At 40.0% G+C, this 17260-nt stretch overlaps 2 protein-coding genes across 3 annotated transcripts; one reads left to right on the forward strand and one right to left on the reverse strand.

Annotated features, from left to right (window-relative positions):
• Nucleotides 1-669: 669 nt before the first annotated feature.
• LOC115728653 (ACT domain-containing protein ACR2) lies at nt 670-4456 on the forward strand. 2 transcript variants are annotated; one of them, XM_030658989.2, is made up of 9 exons: nt 670-859; nt 1342-1413; nt 1524-1575; nt 1695-1809; nt 2204-2271; nt 2340-2754; nt 2923-3221; nt 3406-3510; nt 3754-4456. In XM_030658989.2, the coding sequence occupies exons 2-9, from the start codon at nt 1343-1345 to the stop codon at nt 4093-4095; spliced, it is 1467 nt and encodes a 488-aa protein (XP_030514849.2). In that variant the 5' UTR covers nt 670-859; nt 1342; the 3' UTR covers nt 4096-4456. The 2 variants fall into 2 exon arrangements, with proteins under 2 accessions (XP_030514849.2, XP_048134106.1); XM_048278149.1 differs by having other exon boundaries at nt 671-877.
• A 143-nt stretch (nt 4457-4599) lies between these two features.
• Nucleotides 4600-9907, reverse strand: LOC115728650 (probable glycosyltransferase At5g25310). The gene is made up of 4 exons (XM_030658986.2): nt 9482-9907; nt 8908-9068; nt 6471-6825; nt 4600-5338 (listed from the first exon to the last, which is right to left on the reverse strand). Exons 1-4 carry the CDS (start codon nt 9758-9760, stop codon nt 4670-4672), a joined length of 1464 nt encoding a protein of 487 aa, XP_030514846.2. The 5' UTR covers nt 9761-9907; the 3' UTR covers nt 4600-4669.
• Nucleotides 9908-17260: the final 7353 nt, after the last annotated feature.

The raw sequence follows: 17260 nt of genomic DNA on the forward strand, positions 1-17260 counted from the left end.
TTGAAATTTGATTACTTTTTTTAAAAATATTAAAATTTAATTATATTTTCGTAATAGATTTTAAGACTTTCAATCCACTTGTATAGAATGGGTACGACCACGAGCCGACAACAACGTGGTTGAATAGCGTGTCATGTCATCCCCACGTGAGAAAAAACTGGGCAATCCCCAGGGACTTGGGAGAGGATCACGGAAGCACAGGTGCCCACACAATTTCCACGGCAACGTGTCCATGTTTGATTTCCCCAGAAGCTGCACCAGCCGAGAAACTTCACTCCATTGCACCGGAAAACGGACGGGGTTTCCAATCCTTCCCCCAGCGATGGAGGGAGGGGGGAGGAAGAACAAAGGGAGAGGGAGAGAGATACGTGGTCCCCACGCGTGACGTCGACGGGACCTGATTATGACGTAATCAGTGGTGTTTGACACGAGAAGAATAGTAGTATCCTCTGTTATCATCCTCATCCTTATCATCATCAGAAGAAGACGTCTGAGATTATATATTTGAAGAACGTGGCGATATGTATGGTTTGACTTGTGGGCGGAGGATGCATGTGAATGTAAATGTAATGGATACGTGCCTTGTCTCCCGCTCTTCTCTGAATCTTCTCCAATCCACACCTCTCGTCCTTTCTCCTTGCCTATTTAACCTCTCATCTCTCTCTCTCTCTCCCCTTCCAAGACCTCAACTCTCTCTCTCTCTCTCTCTCTCTTCTGTGAAAGAAAGAAGGAGATAACAAAAGGGCAAAAGGGTTAGTGGGTGTTGTTCCCATTTCGAAGGAGGAAGTAAAACGCATCTCTATCTTCTTCAGCATATTCTTTCCCACCTTTGTTTTCTCCTGTTCTGAAGGCTGCTCAGGTTGGTGGTGGTAGCTGAGTAAGCCCTCCCTCCCTCCCTCTCCTCTCTCTCTCTCTCTCTCTCTCTCTCTCTCTCTCTCTCTCTCAGCTTGTCCAAGAACAGTTTATATACCCTCGAAATGTTCATGCATTATCCTATGGAACATCCCATCTTTCTCACACTTGTGCAGTTTGGATTTTCTTCCCAGCTTCATGCGCAGAAGTTATCTTGAATATGGAAACTTCCATCCTTACGGTGACAACAAAACCCTAAGAAGCTGTGCGGGTCAATATGTGCATATGCTTTTCTGTTTCTGTTTCAAACTCCAATGTGTGATAATCATCACAAGAAAGAAAGAAAACAAATCTCCAATGTGAATATTATTGCCGCACAGGAACTGCGTTTTTGATTACATTAGCGGCAAAGTCTCATTTCCTTCATGATCAAGAGCTTTGTCTTAAAATTTTGACTAATTTGTTCATTTGTCTGTTTGTTCCTTGCAGGATGCAGAAAGTTTGTTGGCCTTACTTCGATCCCGACTTCGAGAACCTCCGCGAGAGGATATACGGCCCCACGTAAGCATTCTCCCGCTGCTGACCGATCCGATACGCTTTCGCAATTGTTTGAACCTATTAGTCATATGCTAAAGACCTATCCATGTCTCAATCAATTTTATCGGTTGCAGCTGCAGAGTTAGCATTGACAACGAAAGCATGGAAGATTGCACAGTGATCAAGGTATTATCGGGTTAAAAATTATCGAGTTCTTACATTGAGCACCCTCGTGATTTCGTCTATTTGCTTAATCCCTCGAAATTTTCCCTGATGATGACTGAGTTACGTTGTTTTTCCGACAGGTCGACAGCGTAAACAAGCAAGGGCTGCTCCTGGAAATGGTCCAGGTGTTGACCGACATGAACCTGTCCATCTCCAAGAGCTACATTTCTTCTGATGGGGGATGGAACATGGATGGTACTAATGCTTCTTTCCTCTAGCCCCAAAATGCTACAGATACTAATAGATTTGGTACAATTTCGCTGACCGATTTATATGCAAGAAAGCAGTCATCGAGTGTCTCGATAAGTAAAATTACTTCATTCGCATATTCCATAAGTTAGGAACACTAAACTTCAGATCGGACAATGTGATGGAGGGAACAAACTATTTGCAAAGATCAGTATCCGTTCGATTGCAGTTATTCTCATTTTCTTACCACTCTCTAGAAATTTGATTAATGCACCATATATATTATATGCAAGACTGATTTTTGGATGGTAAATTGAAACAATAACAGCATGAAGTTATTGTGAATTTTAGCTACTTATACTGTACGTCGGTGACCGCCGATTTTTCTTCACTAGTGCAGTTTTTCACGTCAAAGATGAGCATGGAAACAAAATCAGAGACCAGAGAGTCATCGACTATATTCAGCAGGTATTGCTTAATTTCTCTCTTTGCCATCTGATGAAGCACCATATGCTAATGTAAGAAAGCATATGCAGGCCATTGACACAACAAGGGAAACTCTAAGCTCATCGTCACTGTCGTCACCGAAAGCCAAGGCCAAAGTATATACCAACAGCACTCTTCTGTCGTCCGACCATTACAACGAGCACACGGCCATCGAGATGACGGGGACGGATAGGCCCGGACTCTTCTCGGAGATCTCGGCTGCCCTAGCTGACCTCCACTGCAACATCATCAAAGTTCATGCGTGGAGCCACAACACCCGACTCGCCTGCGTTGCCTACGTTTCGGATCAGCGCACTGACACCCCAATCGAAGACCGGAGTCGGCTCGCCACCATCGAAGACCACCTCACCATGGTGCTCCGAGCACAACCAACGACCGGCTCTCAGAGGGCTACTCCACCAAACCAACAAGAAGTGAAGGCTTCTGATCTTCAAGGCGGGGAAGGTACATTTTATTAAACATCCCACATTGCTTACAGAGGTTTTTGATTCCGTTTCGAAAAGATTAAAAAAGCGACTCATTTTCCAAGAAAGTCCTCTAAAATCATTTCTCTCAACGATATATCAAGCTCTCATTTGCATATATGACGGGTATTCCATATCCTCTAATTAGGTACGATGACGAACGTCGAGCGGCGGTTGCATCAGCTTATGCTCTCCGTGAGGGACTTCGACGAGCCAGCTTCCGAGTCTTCGAGCTCGCCGATGATGCCGATGGGGTTGGGACCGGATCGAAATGGGCAAAATCCAAGGATTTCCATTGAAGAATGGAATGAAAAAGGATATTCGGCAGTGAACATCAAGTGCAAGGATCGGCGTAGGCTCATGTTCGACACCGTATGCACTCTTACGGACATGCAGTATGTTATATTCCATGCATCAGCATGTGCTCGGGCAGGTTATGCATATCAGGTATGTTTCTTTAATAGAATGCTTGATCAGTATGACGATTAAAGGAAAATAGATAGTCTAATAGCTGACTTTTTTTATTTAATTTATCTATTATTCAATGAGAGAACTAATTGAACTGTTTAAAAATGAAGTTTCTAAGTCAGTTATCTCTTGATTATAACATTCTTTTTCGTGTCATCTGCAGGAGTATTTTATCCGGCATATAGACGGCAGTGCATTGAGCACAGAGGGCGAGAAAGAGCGCGTCATGAAGTGCTTGGAGGCTGCTATCGAGCGGCGAGTTTGTGAGGTAACACCACCAAATCTTCAAATGTAATTTTATCATAATATAAAGTTCGAGCACAAAGTGGTAGCTCCAAATCGAAGTAGGCAGTATGGCGTACCCCTTAATGTAAAGAAGCTTTTAGAGAAATTTCGCGAAACTTGAAGGATTATTCATCCCGTTGTCGTCACGCCCATGTTTCTCTTATAATCATCACAATGCCACTCGATGTAACCTTGTGTTTTTTTTTTTTGGCCGATTGGCATACAGGGGTTCAGGCTAGAATTATGTGCGAACAACAGAATCGGGTTGCTCTCCGACATAACAAGGGTTCTCCGCGAGAACGGACTAGCTGTGGTCCGAGCGGACGTGGAAACACAGGGAGAGAAGGCGGTGAATGCGTTCTATCTGAAGGACATCTCGGGGAATGAAGTCGACATGGAGTTTGTGGAACGCATAAAGAGAGAGATGGGCCCCATAATGCTTGCCGTGAAGGACGAGACCAGGAGACAGAGCTCGTCCGAAAAGCCGACCATGCCTTTCCCATCCCTCGGAGGATTTTTGAAATCTCGGATCGAACGACTGTCCCACAACTTTGTCACCATCAAGTGATACCAGAAATTCGGAACGTAACTAGTTATAATTCTTTTCTCTAGGGTGTTCCACAATCTAATAGTCCTAGGAAGCTGTAAGTGAGGGGTATACAAGAGTGCAAAACAGAAGATTGCACAATGTGTAAGAGGGCAAAGGTGCAGCTCCACCGGTGGAAACGGAAGAGATGCTACAAGATGACTCCGTTTCCGGCTTGTAAATAAAGGAGAAACTGACATGGTAGAACTGTAGGACCAGTTGCCAGAGAAGGCCTTTCTTTTGTGGAACAGATTGTACATGAATAACCAGTGTTTTTGTTTACCTTGGATTGTGAATAATCGAAGTCTTGATCGGACATTTAGGCAGTAATTCTCGTCGGCTATTCGTGGATTCACCATCCAAATCCGCGAGCACTTTACTTTTTCACCGTTTTGAACGTCCCACGTTGTTCAGTGGAATATACTTAGAAGACGGAGTATGATCAAGTCAACTATTCCATAGTTTGGTTTGAGTTGTTAGGTCTATATTCAAGCGTGGATCTCTATTTACTCTATGTAAGATGCTACGTTCTAAGGCAGATAGCGATCGGAAATGTTTACCCTAGATTAACATTCAGCCTCCTAAGCCATATAGAATGCAACACCATATGGAACGCATCAAACCTTTTGGCCGGCTGGTTCAGCACGAAGTGTCTCCTCACAGCCTTCAAACCCTGCCTCAACCTCCTATACTTATCCTCTGGAACCGCCTTCAGTATCTCCTTCAGCCTCGGAATACCCGACACCTCGACCTTGATTGAAAACTCATCCCAGTTTAGCACGTCGCTGAACGGCAAGACGTAGTGCTCCGAGATGATCACCGGCACGCATTCGGCGTAAATGGCCTCGACGATCCTAGGGCTTGCCACTTCGTGCCCGCTAGGGCACAGGCAGAACTTGGATTTGAGCATGAGGGTGTAGTAGTCCAAATGCTTGGGGAGGTACTCGTAGACGCGAAGATCAGGGTCGCCTCTGTCTTTCCAATAGCCAAGGAGGAGAGGCCTGATCGGGCCATGGAGGCCGCCCGCGAAGAATGCAAGGATAGGGCGAGGGACGTGTGGCGGGTGTGGGGAGAGGAGTTTAGGGGAGATGTTGCCGTCCAAGAGGTGGATTTCTGGCAAGCTCACGTCCTTTTGAGGGTTGAAGCCTTCGGAGGCGTTGGCATTGCACAAGGCCCGGATTGAGTTGTTGTAAAGATGAGGATCGCCAAGGGATGCATGAGGGCCCTGCAATTGGAACGGTGTCATCGTATTGAGAATCCAAATATCAATCTAGGTCTTATCCAAGATGATTTGCCAATCTTGTTTGTAGGTCATAAGATTTTTCTTTTAACTAAGCAATTTATAGATTTTAGGAGCCCCAAGTGCAAAAAACATGGTCCAAATGAAGATTGGTATGAGCAATTTATAATATGTTCATCACTTCCATGTGATTCTTGTGGTGTAAAAGACTTCGATTCTCCAAAAGCAGCATGCTCTGTTGGTATCTTGTCATGAATTCCTAGACCTCAAAGGTAGTAATCAAAGAATCTCATTTTTGTGATTATCTTGCAAAATCTTAAGACCCAAAATCTGCAGAGTGAAATGTCTAAGTTATAAACTTGATGCTTCTACAGTATTGACTGCACATAACTCTTGAAGGAAGCCCATCCGAAATGGGAGCATAATCCTATTTTATGTAGAAACTTTGTTACATGTTCTATGAATCACGTGGAACAAGTCTATATGAATTGTCAATTATATGGATTCCGCCGTGAGCTTCACAAGATCAATGATTCAAATGAATTTGATCGACATTGTAGTATCTATTCCATTTTATGAGCATTATGCATTTTTTTTTCGTGCTTGATATTTATTTCATAACAAAGAGACCAAAAACTAGACATGCAGTCAAGAAGCAGAATGACTTTTGGTTTTGTAACGTTATTAAATCTTGGCCTCAAAAAGATAATACCTGAAGTATTTCTTTATGGAATTTTTATGTAAGCCCCACTTGGAAAGTACAAGCCTAGCCTGTTGTCAGCTATTCCTTTAATCATATCAGACTGAGATTGTATGCTGCCATAACCAAAAAGGGTAAACTTTTAAAATTTCTGGACATTAAAAGGCTTCAGACGTATATATGCTATTGTTACATTAGTTTATCCACCTTTGAAGCCTAGGCTAAAAGCTAGCTAGTACCAAAACACATATGCATTAGTTACTTAATGCCGAAACTCGTGATGTGACGTAGAAGCAAAGAAGCATGATTTTCCATTGAAGGCAAAGCCCTAAAAATGCCAACTAAAAATAAGCCATAAAATTTTCACGAGACAATACGAGGTAGGAGCACTGTAGAGAGCGGCGACGGCAGACTCACCCAATCATGACAAGCCACCATGAAGTGATCAGCCCCACGGGTCCGGTTCCAAAACGGGTACTTCGCCGAGACCGCCCTCACGTAGTCGGCGACGAACTGCTGGAGAGGGGTCACGTCGTACGTGAGAGGTTGGTACAGGTACTGGACCATCCGGGTCACGCTGAACGGCAAGAAGTAGGCGTGGGCACGCGTCGCGTCCCTCGTCCTGAACCTGGCCGATGGCCCGTGTTCCATCTCGTGTATGAACCGGCCTTCCATGGTGTAGATGTCCTTGCACGGCCCGTCGTGGACGATGGGCAGCTCCCCTTCCGAGTACACGTAGACCTTGAACCGTTTTTCCATCTCCATGTAACTCCTGCATATGTATACGAAATTAGCTTTATTAAGGGGCTACTTAAATGGTCAAGTCATCATTATGGTTTTTATTGGGCCAAGCAGTATTAATTAGTGGCCTATTCGTGGGTACTACATATGGACGTCCCTCTCATGCTTTCGAGTGGAGGAACTGGGCAAATCATGATGGATCCTCCATTTCGTCGGGATTAAGATACAGACTTTGCAATGGTACAAGTTAGCACGCAATTGATTAGCATGATCAGTACCAGATCATAATACCATAATAAAGAATCGATGCAGACTTGGAGTATAAGTCAAACATGTCAAAAAACTTGAATCAAAATAATAAGTTACATGGTGTGCAGATACGGGTTCTTCGTTTAGCTTATTTGGTTTTTGGCGTCGTGCAACTACAATTTTAGATATGCGACACACATATTTTCAACGGCATGTATAATCAATCCGTGATTTTATAAGTATTATCAACTACATAATTAAATTTTCTACTATACGGTAAATTAACTGTTTTTGTAATTTATTTATTTCAAATTAGAGCAGTCAAAAAAGTAAATAAAAGAAAAGTTGGACAAAGACAAACTTCATGAAAGTGTCCTAATTTGACTTTCTTCGACTTTTTCATCTTCTTCTACGTTTAGGCACTCTATTCTATAACTTAATGAAACCGTAAGCAGTGATTCCTACATATCTTTAGAGATTAGTTGAACTGAACGTTTGAACACATCATCTAGTCAAAAAGCAAAGAAAAGAAAACAACCCAAGCAGCAACTTCACAAAAAACTGTTTGATGAATCTTCTTAGTATCTCTTTCATAATTGTTCAGCCTCTGCCGTAAGTAATATTCAGAGTGATGCTGCCTGGCCTTATATGCACAAGGTCTCTTAAGCTAACGAGAGAGGGCAGAGGGTGTCATGACTGGAAAAGGCAATGTGGTCCACAAGTCTACAGTGAGAATTTCTAGTAGCCCAATTGAACAGGCTGCCGAACATAAGTGCTTCTTCACCATCTTGAAGATTAATGGGTGGGGAAGTGGACGAGGGACCATTCACTATCAGAGTTTGAGTTCTTAGAAGTTGCTCCACCCACTGAATTTCAGGGTCAAGTGCCACTTCCCCAGCCAAATGACTTATTACCAATGAGCACATTGCTTTTTTCTTTTCCACAGCTTTTTGAGTGCAGGAAGGCGACTCGTGCGTGTCATGAAGAAGTGAGCGCATGCGCGGCTTGAGCAACAAGGTTTCTTTGTTAAATGACCAGGGGACATGATAGGTGAAGCCAGGGACCCTTAAGTCCAGTCCTGGTTAAGTCTGAATGTATCAATTCACAAGGATGAAATTGAAAATTTTGCTTTCGGGAAAAAAAAATTAAAAATCACTTGGATGGGTATGCCAATGCCATCGAGGATCGGAATTAGCACACCTCACGTAACAATACAAAAATCAATTTACAAGTAATTTACCGAATGATGTGACAGACAGTGGATTTCCGATTAACAAGCGGACTATCTTCAACCACCTCACATTATAGTATGTGCGTAAATCAGTTTCCTAGGATGCGGTCGTTTCACAGAAAATGAATAATTTGAAAAATATTTCCCTAAAAATAATTGTCCATCTCATTTACAAAAATGAATGGACGAAAGTAATATTTAGGCATAAATGGCCGTTGATAACGAAAACATTTTCTATTGGTTAGCTATTTAACGTATCATAAGTGATTATTTTTTTCAAAAAAACAATTTCAGGAAAATAGTTTTAATTTTTTTTTTTCGTGAAACAAACGGGGCCTTAATCTTGTTTTGATATCTCTAGGCTCCAGCTTTAGTTTTGAGTGCTATAAAAGGTGTGTTTCCATTAGTGGTTAGTAAGTAACGAATTGACATGTTGTGTTTGCTTTAGACTAAGCTAACTTTAATCATCCCCGTGATGAATACCGAATCACCAATAGAGTAAGGTGAAAGCGGAGAGACCACTACTATATTGTGTTCGTGGAATCATCAAGTCAATTGCAGAATCAAAGCTGAACTCGGGCGATGCTTGAACCAATTCAGAGAGAGAAAACAACACGAATTCGAGCAACTTACTGGAGAAACACGCGACGATTGCGGTACGCGGCCTCTGAAGTGCCATGGCCGGTGCGGTTGGAAGGACGATCGCCGAGCTTTGCGGCTCTCCGAATCGCCGCCCGTGCTTTCGCTAATCCTAGCTCCAGCTTTCGTTCTTCCCTCGCTTTCTTGGTCTTTCTCTAAGGATTGGATCAACGGATTGACGTCAAAATTGAGAAGAGAGCTTGAATTAAATCTGGATACATAGCATCGATTGAACTAAACTTTTGTACTCCCATCAAGATTTAGGTTCGACGATCACACAGGCCAGAACAGAGAAACAACATAAACGAAGGAGCGAGAAGGGAAAACGAGCGATCGAACCGCAAAGTACGCAATCAACACTCAAAACGGAGATACAGAGATAATCACTCCTACTAAGATTTCTGGTTCGACGATCAAACTGGTCAGAACAGAGAATCATACATTTAAGGAGCGAGAAAGAGAGAAAACTAGTAATCTTACGGCAGAATACTGCCATCGCTGCACCAAAAAAGAGAGAAAAAAAACCAGAGATCGTGTGCGTTTGCTACACTCAGCCACTGAAACTTACGATCGTCGTCGTGTTTCTACGTGTACTCGACTGAACTCCAAGGGAGGACTCAGCGGACGCGAAGCTCGCAGCTCGAACCAGATCGCTCGAGCTCGTCGCCTTCTCCCGCATCACCAACTGACGAGCCATCGGCGAGCTAGACTTCAACGCAGAAGGATCGGGAGCGAACCACGCCATGTCGCCGAAATCGAACGAGGACAGCAGAACCAGAGCGGCGGACACCAAACACACAGAGCAGAGAACCACCTTGGCAACTGCGATTCCATGACGAGTCTCCATTTCAAGCTTCGTCTCCGATCCCACGTCGTTTCCAGGGCGGGAGGGGGCGATGGAGCTTTTTCTCTCTCGTGGGGAGCTAGGAGGCTCTGGGGTTTTTTCTCGGGAAAGCGAGGGAAAGAGGTTACAGAGGGAGGATTTGAGAGCGAAACGGAGATTTTACGAAAATGTCACGCGCGAGGGACGACTCGTGGTCTCGTGTGAGAAGATATTGTAACTGACATCGCGGAGGGCGTGAAATGTGACGTGGACCCTTTTACATGTAACGTTTCCAAAACCAGAATTGCCGCTCATTATGCTAATAATAAAAAGAAATTAAATTAGATTAAAACATTTTTCCAGTGATTTTTCTTTTTTTTTTTTTAGAAAAATATTTTTCCGACAGTCTAACAATCTTGTAAGTTGTTTCTTACCATAGACCCACATACCATCATCCCGAATTTTGTATAAATCACTCATTAATTGAAATATCGTGGGGTCAGAAGTAATGATAGTACTATCAAACTTGTCAACCTCAAGTTTTTTTGTTTTTAAAAATTGTCTATATTATATTCACTTACTGGCCCTAATCGCGAGGAATGTTGGGAATAAAATCGGAATTTCGGATTTAAAAACGCCCAAATTCCTGTTCACCCAAAAATAACGTTGGTGTCCTAACAAATTTAAATACCTCTTCGCCTGTTTTTATTTTTTTACTAAAATAATTTCTCAAATCTCTTTCTTTATCAGTTAATGAATCTAGTAAAGTAGTTTTGTCTCATATGGTTGTTGCCATGACTTTTTGTAATGAAATTTTTTCATTTCATTTTTTTTTTCATTTTTTCATCTTATTGTTGTATGGGGGTATTCATAGGGATTGTGAAAATTTACTTTTCTTCCCGTAAAAAAATACTCTTAATTTTTTTATTGTTGGCATCATGTAATTTTAGACGATTGATTTCACAGCGCGAAACGTAAACAAGAATTAGAGAGCAGCTCTGTTAAAATGGGGTTAATGACGAGATTAACTGCTTTATCGAAACATCCATCCTTCTAAGCTAAAGCTACGACTTCCAATCCACGGCGCATCGAGGGCGTATTGTTTCCTTCCATGATTTATCTTTTAAAAAAAAAATCTGCCTTTTCATCCCCGCAAATTAGACCTATCAAAATTGGTCTTAAATTCATTTATTAGCTCAACATTATGTGAATAGGCCATAAATGAGTCGCGTTAAACTTAATAAATGAGTTTAAACGGGGGTTCTAAAATGAAAAGCCTAAAATAAATGGGCAGCAAATAGATTCTTTAAATGAATTCATTTCCAACCCATTTATAATAGGACTCAAGACGACCCTTCTCTCTCCCTCTTCGTTCTCTTCTCTCTTCACTACGCTTGTCTCTTCCTCTAACTTAGTTTAGAAACCCAGCGACACTGGTGAAACCACGACAACCGTTGTGAACAATCCAGACTCCGGTTGACCGCGTCACGATCCGTCTAAGTCTTCCGGTCGTGCCCCCTGCACCGAGCCAAACCCATTTATGACCCGCCCAAACCCAAACCCGAACCGAACCAAACCAACCCCACCCCGTATGCCAACTCTGCCACAAATATAACAAGATAACGCAATCGAAATCCCAGATTTTCTGTCTGGTTGCTCTAGATTTTTGGAAAAACTCGGAAAGAGAATCACGATCCTCATGGAAAAGGCGATCGAGAATCAAGAAAGGAATCGGCGCTCGATTTTGGATTGGTGAAGTCAATGTCGAGAAATCGCGGCAAACCAAACTGATTGGAATGAAAGTTGCAAATATGTTTTATACGCACTTGTTCATGGATATAAATTGGAAATACAGACGTTGGTGACTCGATACCTAGAAGTTTATAGAACACTTCTCATGAATCCGTTTAATCAATACATTTGGCTTGTAGGGCGGTCTTGACTAGAGAAGGTAGCACACAGTTAGTGAGATTCGAATAGATGATCTTTAAGTTCGAGACGAGAATCCCGATACACCGACTAGGTTTGCTGTCCGTGCGCTTTCTTGCTTGGTCTTCTACTATATTACTTAAAGGTAGATAACTTCATGATTGCTCAAACACAAAATACACTTTAAATTTGATAGAAGGACATCATAAGTGTCAAAATTTGTGTATGGCACTCATTTTAATTCCAAAGCTTTTCACCGGCTCATTTAAGTGTCAAATTGGAGGAAAAATGATCACTTTAGTTCGAACAATGAGAGATTTCAGCCAACTAATTTGCATCTCACTTATTTTAATTTTTTAACATTACGCAGAAATTTAAATAAAAAAAAAATCCATGTGGACAATTAAACTTAAAAATAAGCTAAAAAAAAGTTAAGGTTGTTTGCCGCGGCAAAGGCTTTCAAAGCCCTCATCACCACCGCTCCACCCTTGCCAGACCGGGCCGGCGAGGGTGGGGGATGGCCAAGAGGCGCCGTCGAGCCTCGGTGAGCTGCCATTGCTTCTATTTTCTTTTTTATTTTGATTTTGTGATTTTTTTTTTACTTTTTAGCTTTTCTTTTTGTTTTTTTAGCTTATTTTTAAATTTTTTAATATTACATGAATTTTTTTATTAATTTTTAGCATTTTTTATTGTTGACTAGGATCCTCCGGCGAGCCACGTAAATGCCATGTAAGATTTTCGGCAAAGTTTACTGGAGTTGGCATTCAAATAAAAATTTTTCAACAAAATTGTTTAATAAAAAAATGATACCAAAGTGAGTATTGTACACAAATTTTGGTACTTGAGATGTCCTTACGCCTTTTAAATTTCAGTATAACAACAATAGGATAATTATCTAGAAAGTCCCAAGACTATTATATGACGGCCAATTCAGTTTTAACCTTTTTACCCTTTTAATTGTATTGATTTAGCGCTAAATAATTTGACGACTTGCCAATTTACTCTTGAACTTTTTGATTATGTTACTTTAATCATAAACCTTTTGAAGTTTTGCCAATTTTGTCCTTTCAACGAATTATTCAAATAGTAGATTTAGGATTAAAATGACACAAATCATCGGAAGATTTATGATTGAAATGGTACAAATCGTTAAAAAGGTTTAAGACTAAATTGGTGTAATTGAAAAGTTTATGACTGAATTAGCCGTCGTGCAATAATTATAGCATTTTTTGAATAATTTTCAAAAAGCTAGTACTCCCGCCCGAGAACTGTTGACATCTAAATTTTGATTTTTTTTAGTAAATCATTTATTTAAGCACAAAATGAGAATTAACATTAGTTCTCACCAAAAATTAATTTTTCATGTATCGTATTTTTATTTTTATTTTTTATTTTTTGTCAGTCATACTTGCATATAGACCATAGGTGAGTCAATTGAGCTTAATTTGACTAGTGATTGGACCAGACTTAATATGAGAATTTCGACTAAGATAGGTAGGGGGTGCCGATATTAATGAGGTTATATTGGACCTATTTTGAGCTAAAATCAGTTCATTTAAAAATTAAGGCTTTTAACTAAATGTCTATTATTTTGAGAAAGCATTAATTCAATCCCGGAAATTCGCGAGTGAGCCCACGAGAACACAAATTCGGCCAAGGCCATTGCACATATTAAATAGCCGAAAATTGCAATAAATAAATGCCAAATTGGAAAATGTTAGATAATTGAGCAATCTTGATTTGAATATATCTTTTAGGCTCTAGATTAGGGAAATAACAGATTTTGCTCTTAAAGAAAATCATAAATCTAAGCCTATATAAGCATAACTTTGCTCACAATTTTGGGGGGAGGCCACACAATTGTCATACACGGCTAGAGAGAATTCTGACGGCCAGTTCACGGCCATAGAAAAAGACAGGAGGTGGAGAAGACCGAGGCTTTCTTTTTGACCACGGCTTCACCAATAGGGTCAAGAACTTTGAACAAACCATCCACGAAGATCCAGGCGTCTAGGTAATTTCCAATGAAGGTTTCTTGGCAAGTCCCTGCAAAAAGTCTAGCAATCTCAATGAAAGTACTTACATGGTGCTCCCGAAGACACCGTAATTAGTGGACAAATTCCAGACAAGATCCTCGCCTTTGGATATTCACCATCGTTATCTTATGAAACACTACTGATTCATGCCTCTACTTCGAATTCTTTGTTGTTTTCTCATGTTTACCCACTAATCATGAAGTAAACCTGTAGGGAAGAAAGGAGCGCACGTAGGAATACATGACAGAAAATTCACATTAAAAAAAAAAAAGAGAGAGCTTACAAAAGAGAAGAGAAAAGTTTCTTTCTTTTCTTTGCAGGTAAAACCAAGATCCTAAGCGGCGGTCGAGATAGCTTCTGATGGAAGTTTGATCTGAATTGAGAAATGCTCAACGAAGACTTGGAGAAGATTCCACCTTGGGGATCACTTACATAAGTTGAGGTTCTCATTCGGTCTCACTCAGTTGTGGACGTGCCCATCAGAGACGTTCAAGTCCTTGTTGCATCGACACTTTATTTTCGTGTAGGTTTACTTTCGTTCATTGGGAGCGAAGATGACATCTTCATCTTGCCCAGGCGTTTGTCATCTACTTGATTGTTTATTTAATTCTCGGTGGAGTCCTCTTGACTTGCGACCACATTCAAGGAGTCCACTAACTCGATTATTGGCTTTGGCTTAAGTTTGGTTTAAGCTATTAAATCTGTAGGCATTGTTGTACTTGCCAAAGTGTCCCATCGAAAGTCGTTCCGCCATGATCATCCGTGTGCATGTGAGCTCCGTCGGTCCAATCCATAAGCGATCTCATGCAATTTGATCTAATTCGAATTAGGAAGGATATCCGCAAGATAGGTAAAATTATGATTTTAAATATTTTTATTGCCTATCTTGAATATATTTGCATATATTACGTTTGCATATTTGAGCATATCTTGCATAGCATTAAAGTTGATATCTTTTGAAAATACAGGTTGATTAGGAAAATTGTCTTTCCTAATCCGCAACTTGTCACACAATCGAGAACGTCATTGATGGAATACTCGATTAGACAAGGATTTTGGTTCAATAGTTAATCGTATGATTACGAATTAAAGGTTGACTCAAATATTCGCGAAATATTTCAAAATTTGATTGATATATCCACTTTCTTGATTGACATTGATTGGCATATTCACTTTCCTAATTTGATTTGAATTGTTTGATTTTTTTTAGAATATATATCCGCCGTATGATGTAATCTTGAAAATTCTAAAAAATTGCATTCATTCGCTTTGCATATCTGAAAATTGCATCTTTTAAAAAATAACATCATGTAGATATTGCATATCTAATTTTTTTTTATTTAGGTCGGATTGCATACTAGAGTAGAAATTGCATGTTTAAATAGAATCTTATGTTTAAAATAATATATCTTCAATATATTAGGGTTTAGGTCAATGTAAACTCTAAAATATGCGGGTTTTTTTCCAATTTAATTTTTTAAAAATAATATTTACAAAAATATTTTTTAAAAATAAATATTAACGGATTTGGGCCTCGCTCGGCGGTTGGGCTGCCGAGCGAGGCTTGCTCGGCAGCTGGGCTGCCGAGCGGCTGGCCTGGTGGGCCAGCTTGGCTGCTCGGCAGCCCAACGCCGAGCAGCCCACTTGCTCGGCAGTTGGGCTGCCGAGCAAGCCCATTACCTTTTTTTTTTATAAATTTCGTTTTTTTAAGTGTTTTAATTATTTATATTTATAATATTTTCATATTTTTTAACATGTTTATATTTATTTTATTTATATTTTTTTTTGCGAAGCTTATCTTTATAACATAATTAGTATTAATTAATACAAAAATTTATTAAGATTTATAATTCATAAATAATGTTGTAATTATGTAATTAATTGAAAATATTCGCATAAGGAAAATCCTCAATACCAAACGAAAAGAAACCCTAGCCGCGATATAAAAAATAAAGCCCAAAAAAAAAAAAAATTTTTGGGCGTTGCCCCGAACCCCACGCCGATTTGTTCGCACCGCAAAGGAGATTTGTTCGCTTGCTCCAAGTTGGGCCTATCGGCCCAACTCTCCGCGTCACGAACCAAATCTCAATTTTTCCTCCATTTTTTGGGCCGCAACAAAATATATCGGGTTGGGTCATAAACCGGACCGGGTACATAAAATTCAAGACATATATTAACAATATATGAAATTAATTGAAAATATTCATAATATAAAATTGGTAAAATATTCATATAAATAATGTTGTAATTATGCAATTCGGTCGGCTAAAAAGATTGAAAGAGGAGGAAAGAAGGAAAGGAAGGTTCATTTAATATCGAGAAGTAACATCGAAAGGAAAAAAAATGCAAAATTGACCGCGCGCACGTGGCCTCGTCAACCGCATTGATAGTAAAGAGTCCCGTGAATCCTTCCCGCAAAAATTAATTCACTGGTCAACGGTGTTTCGGCTGCAAGGATTGTATCGACTTGATAAAATTTAGGACTTGATTGCACTTCTTGAAATATTTTGAGACTCAACTGTAAATTTTTCGATAAGTTTTAAAATTCGATTGCACTTTCGTAATAAGTTTTAAGGTTTCGTTACGGGTACTTATTTTTTCAATTAACGAGCTATGAATGGTAGGACACGAAGGAAAGGTGAGAGGGTCCTTTGCCGATGCTAGGCTGTAAAGAAAGTGTTGAAAATGGACCGGTTTTGCAAAATTTCCTCCATTTTTCCTTGTCAATTTTGCATTTTTTTTCCCTTCGATGTTACTTCTCGATATTAAATGAACCTTCCTTTCCTTCTTTCCTCCTCTTTCAATCTTTTTAGCCGACCGAATTGCATAATTACAACATTATTTATATGAATATTTTACCAATTTTATATTATGAATATTTTCAATTAATTTCATATATTGTTAATATATGTCTTGAATTTTATGTACCCGGTCCGGTTTATGACCCGACCCGATATATTTTGTTGCGGCCCAAAAAATGGAGGAAAAATTGAGATTTGGTTCGTGACGTGGAGAGTTGGGCCGATAGGCCCAACTTGGAGCAAGCGAACAAATCTCCTTTGCGGTGCGAACAAATCGGCGTGGGGGTTCGGGGGCAACGCCCCCGAAAATTTTTTTTTTTGGGCTTTATTTTTTATCTTGCGGCTAGGGTTTCTTTTCGTTTGGTATTGAGGATTTTCCTTATGCGAATATTTTCAATTAATTACATAATTACAACATTATTTATGAATTATAAATCTTAATAAATTTTTGTATTAATTAATACTAATTATGTTATAAAGATAAGCTTCGCAAAAAAAAAATATAAATAAAATAAATATAAACATGTTAAAAAATATGAAAATATTATAAATATAAATAATTAAAACACTTAAAAAACGAAATTTATAAAAAAAAAAAAAAGGCAATGGGCTTGCTCGGCACCTAACCGCCGAGCAGGCAAGTGGGCGCTCGGCAAGCTGCTTAGAGCAAGTGGTAGATATTGGCCCATATCTAATTTTTTTATTTAGCAAGCCTTGCTCGGATTGCATACTAGAGTAGAAATTGCATGTTTAAATAG

The sequence above is a fragment of the Rhodamnia argentea genome, chromosome 4, assembly GCF_020921035.1.
Source record: "Rhodamnia argentea isolate NSW1041297 chromosome 4, ASM2092103v1, whole genome shotgun sequence".
Lineage (NCBI taxonomy): Eukaryota > Viridiplantae > Streptophyta > Magnoliopsida > Myrtales > Myrtaceae > Rhodamnia > Rhodamnia argentea.

Bases quoted from the DNA above. Each gene is read 5' to 3' on its own strand.
- LOC115728653 (XM_030658989.2), top strand. From the start codon at position 1,343: ATGCAGAAAGTTTGTTGGCCTTACTTCGATCCCGACTTCGAGAACCTC. The intron at 1,576-1,694 runs GTATTATCGGGT...TTTTTCCGACAG, and splicing joins AAGATTGCACAGTGATCAAG to GTCGACAGCGTAAACAAGCA. The intron at 3,511-3,753 runs GTAACACCACCA...ATTGGCATACAG, and splicing joins TCGAGCGGCGAGTTTGTGAG to GGGTTCAGGCTAGAATTATG.
- LOC115728650 (XM_030658986.2), bottom strand. From the start codon at position 9,760: ATGGAGACTCGTCATGGAATCGCAGTTGCCAAGGTGGTTCTCTGCTCT. The intron at 6,826-8,907 runs GTAAGTTGCTCG...ATACATATGCAG, and splicing joins AATCGTCGCGTGTTTCTCCA to GAGTTACATGGAGATGGAAA. The intron at 5,339-6,470 runs GTGAGTCTGCCG...TTCCAATTGCAG, and splicing joins TGGTGGCTTGTCATGATTGG to GGCCCTCATGCATCCCTTGG.